General features: G+C 44.2%; 1 protein-coding gene across 1 annotated transcript; it reads right to left on the reverse strand.

Annotated features, from left to right (window-relative positions):
• Positions 1-410: 410 nt before the first annotated feature.
• On the reverse strand, positions 411-2,589 carry LOC122478317 (cationic amino acid transporter 3-like). The gene has a single exon (XM_043571949.1). It carries the CDS (start codon positions 2,476-2,478, stop codon positions 721-723), a length of 1,758 nt encoding a protein of 585 aa, XP_043427884.1. The 5' UTR covers positions 2,479-2,589; the 3' UTR covers positions 411-720.
• Positions 2,590-3,360: the final 771 nt, after the last annotated feature.

The following is a 3,360-nucleotide window of genomic DNA, read 5'->3' on the forward strand; positions in this document are numbered from 1 at the left end:
GACCCAGTAATTCTTTTATTAGATATTTTCTTAAATAAGCTCTATAGCCAATATGAGGCTCAAACTCACTACCCTGAAATCAAGAGCCTCATGCTATACTGACTGAGCCAGCCAGGTGCTCAGCACCCCCTCAATACTGGATATTTAACCAGTGAAAACACTTTTTCAAGTTTATTTTAATAATAACTTTTTATTTTTATTACTTTTTAAAAGTTCATTTATTTTGAGAAACAGAGCTAGCACAAGCAGGGAAGGGGCAGAGAGAGAGAGAGAGAGAGAGAGAGAGAGAGAGAATCCCAAGGAAGTTCCACACCGTCAGCTCAGAGCCCAAGCAGGGCTTGATTTCAGGGATGGTGAGATCAGGATGTGAGATCATGATCTCAGCCAAAAATCAAGAGTCAGAAGCTTAACCAACTGAGCCATCCAGGTGCTCCCTTAATAATATTTTTTTTAAGTCAGTAAGCAGCTATTCACACAATTGAAAAGTATACAAGTTAAAAAAAAGAGCAAGACACCTCCTTCACTCCACCATAAATACAGACTGCCATTAGTGTTCCTCCACCAACATCTCATGGGAACCCCAGCTTTCCATGTGCTTAATAGTACTCTCCATTATTGTTCAGGGGACCACACCACATTCAGATGTGGTGATATCAAAACAAATATGTACTGGTACTTCTGAGTTCTATCTCTAAAGTTTTGGCCCTGACTTAAGTGGGGTTAAGTAACCAGGCTGTGCTGGATCCCATAGGCGAAGTACATGACAAACCCAATCAGCATCCAGACACCAAATTGGGCCCAGGTGCCAGCTGACATCTGCATCATAAGGTAAACATTCACAAAGATGCTCAGTAGTGGGACAAGAGGCAGAGCAGGGACCTTAAAGTGAAGGGGACTGGAGTTCTGTGGCTGTCTCCAGATGACCCCGGTGATCCCAGTGATGAGCACCACGAGCACCACAACCACTGAAATCCACACTGGGTCTCCAGAAAGCAGAACTGGCCAATGGGCCAACATGAGGCACAGAAGAATGAGCAGCAGAACAAGCAGTGAGGAGCAAACATAGACAACCCGGCCAGAGAGCGGAGTGGGGGTGGAGCTGCTTGTGAAAAGTAGTCCCTGTAGAGTCAGCCTCTCTGCTGCAGGTATGTTCTGCTGCTGCACCTCTGCTTCATTTTCCTCAGTCCTCCTATCAGGCTGATACCTGGTAACGAGAACACAGAAAGCTACCAGGAAATAAGATATCAGGGTCCCAGTTGAACTGAGGTCCATAAGATCAGTAAGTCCAAAGAAAAATACCATGATCGCTGCAGTAATGCCAAATATCGTATCAGCCACAACGGAGGTGTATGTGCCAGTATGGATCTTGGCAAGGACAGGGAACAGGAGGCCATCCTGTGCCATCGTGTATATTACCAGACGTATGGGGGATATAAAGTCATAGAAAATGCCGGGAAAACTACAGAGAAATCCAAAAGCTACAACATGGTAAGCAGGGGTCCAACCAATATGAAGAAACACCTCAGGCAAGGTGCTCCCAGTTTTAAGGTGGTAGTAAGGCACCATAAGTGTAAGTGCTGCAGAGACACCAAAATACCCCAAAAAGCAGAGGAACAGTGAAATCATAATGCCCATTGGGATGGAACGCTGGGGATTCTGGGTTTCCTTGATTCTGGTAACAATAATGCTGAAACCTATAAATGCATAGAAACAGGTAGCTGATCCACGGAGAATCCCCTGGAAACCAAAAGGCACAAATCCTCCAGAGCCCAGAGGGCCCAAGCCAGAGGTGTCATTGAGTCCAGCCTTTGCGTAGTCCTCTTCTGTGAGATTCCAGTTGTGGAGGTCCCCCTTAATGAAGCCAGAGATGATGACAAAACTGAGAAGCAAAAGTTTCACCAATGTCATCACTTTGGTAACCAGGAAGAACCCACAAAATTTCAGATATTGAATTTCCATAAGACAAAACAGAACCACAAAGTAGCCTAGCTTGTCTCCAAGGATTTGGGAAACACTCTGTGAGACGCTCTCATGCAGGGTCTGAGAGATCTGCTTCCCAAACAGGTTGTGAAAAGTTAAGGTCCAGGCCTGAATCACAGTGACTACACAAGCAACATAGGAGAGGATGAGGTTCCAGCCAACGATGAAAGCCCAGAGTTCACCTATAGTGACAAAGGTGTAGAGATATGCAGATCCAGAATGGGGAACCTGAGCACTAAACTCAGCATAGCATAGCCCAGCAAATACAGAAGACAGGCCAGCCACCAAGAAGCTAACCACTATAGATGGTCCTGCTTGATTGCTGACCACCTCGCCAGCCAGGACATACACACCTGCACCAATTATGCGGCCTACACCCAGGGCCACTAAGTCCAGAGTGTTCAGTCTTCTGTTAGATTCCAACTTTTGCTCTTCTTCCTCCAGTGTACGTCTGCATACCAGCTTTAGACCAAATCTGTGAAGAGTCTGGCACAGCATTCTAGCTGGAATTGAAGAGAAGTCTAGGAGGCTGAGTTGAGAGTTGGGTTGGAGCTGCTGAGTTCCTTTGCTCAGGTTTCAAATCTGGTGCTTCCTATTTCATCTGGTATATTCAATCCCTCCATAATGCCTAAATGAACAACAAATATTTACTGAACAATGGTGTTAACCAACCAAAGCTCAGAAATCCCATGTCACTCTTCGCAGCCCAAATATCACAGAAACTGACACCAAAAGACATTAAACAAAAATTAACCCCGCTTTCTCCCCAGAAAAAGAGTCAAATAACTTCCAACATTCTCTGTTTTTACATACCACATGAGTGTAATCCCACTGGGTTCAGCTAACTCATATAGCTTCATGTACTAATTTAGGTGTAGGACACAACAGGGCATGAATATATTGTGCAATAATTCACATGCAGGGTATGTATGCAGTGCTTGAGAATGAGCTATGACACATTAATTCATGGACAAAAGGGCCTTTTGCAATGATAGAACCATTTTCTTTAATATCAGATTAATTTAAAATAGATATATTAGCCCCCTTGTCTTAAAACTTAGCCACAAAATTAGCTAGCTAAGATCAGATGTCATTTTGGCCCCTTTCTTCTCATTCTGCATCTTCCATTTAGCTGTACCTATGGCAAAGAATATACAGTCCAACCCTTCACTTTACCCACCTAGGCCCAAGGGGGCGCTGTGAAAAGACAGGAAAAATGAGAAAGGGGCAAGGTTTTCATAACTACATGCAAAAAGGAGAGCAACGGGCTATCTGGTAAGAAAACACTGGAGAAATGGGTGCAGCAGCCAACCAAAAGTCCATTACTAAGTAGGGAGAAGAGCCAGAAAGGCCATTTTGTGAATTCTGATATTCAGTAAA

Source organism: Prionailurus bengalensis, unplaced genomic scaffold, assembly GCF_016509475.1.
Source record: "Prionailurus bengalensis isolate Pbe53 unplaced genomic scaffold, Fcat_Pben_1.1_paternal_pri Un_scaffold_49, whole genome shotgun sequence".
In the NCBI taxonomy this organism is placed as follows: Eukaryota; Metazoa; Chordata; class Mammalia; order Carnivora; family Felidae; genus Prionailurus; species Prionailurus bengalensis.

Coding starts and splice junctions, on each gene's coding strand:
- LOC122478317 (XM_043571949.1), bottom strand. CDS start 2,478: ATGCTGTGCCAGACTCTTCACAGATTTGGTCTAAAGCTGGTATGCAGA.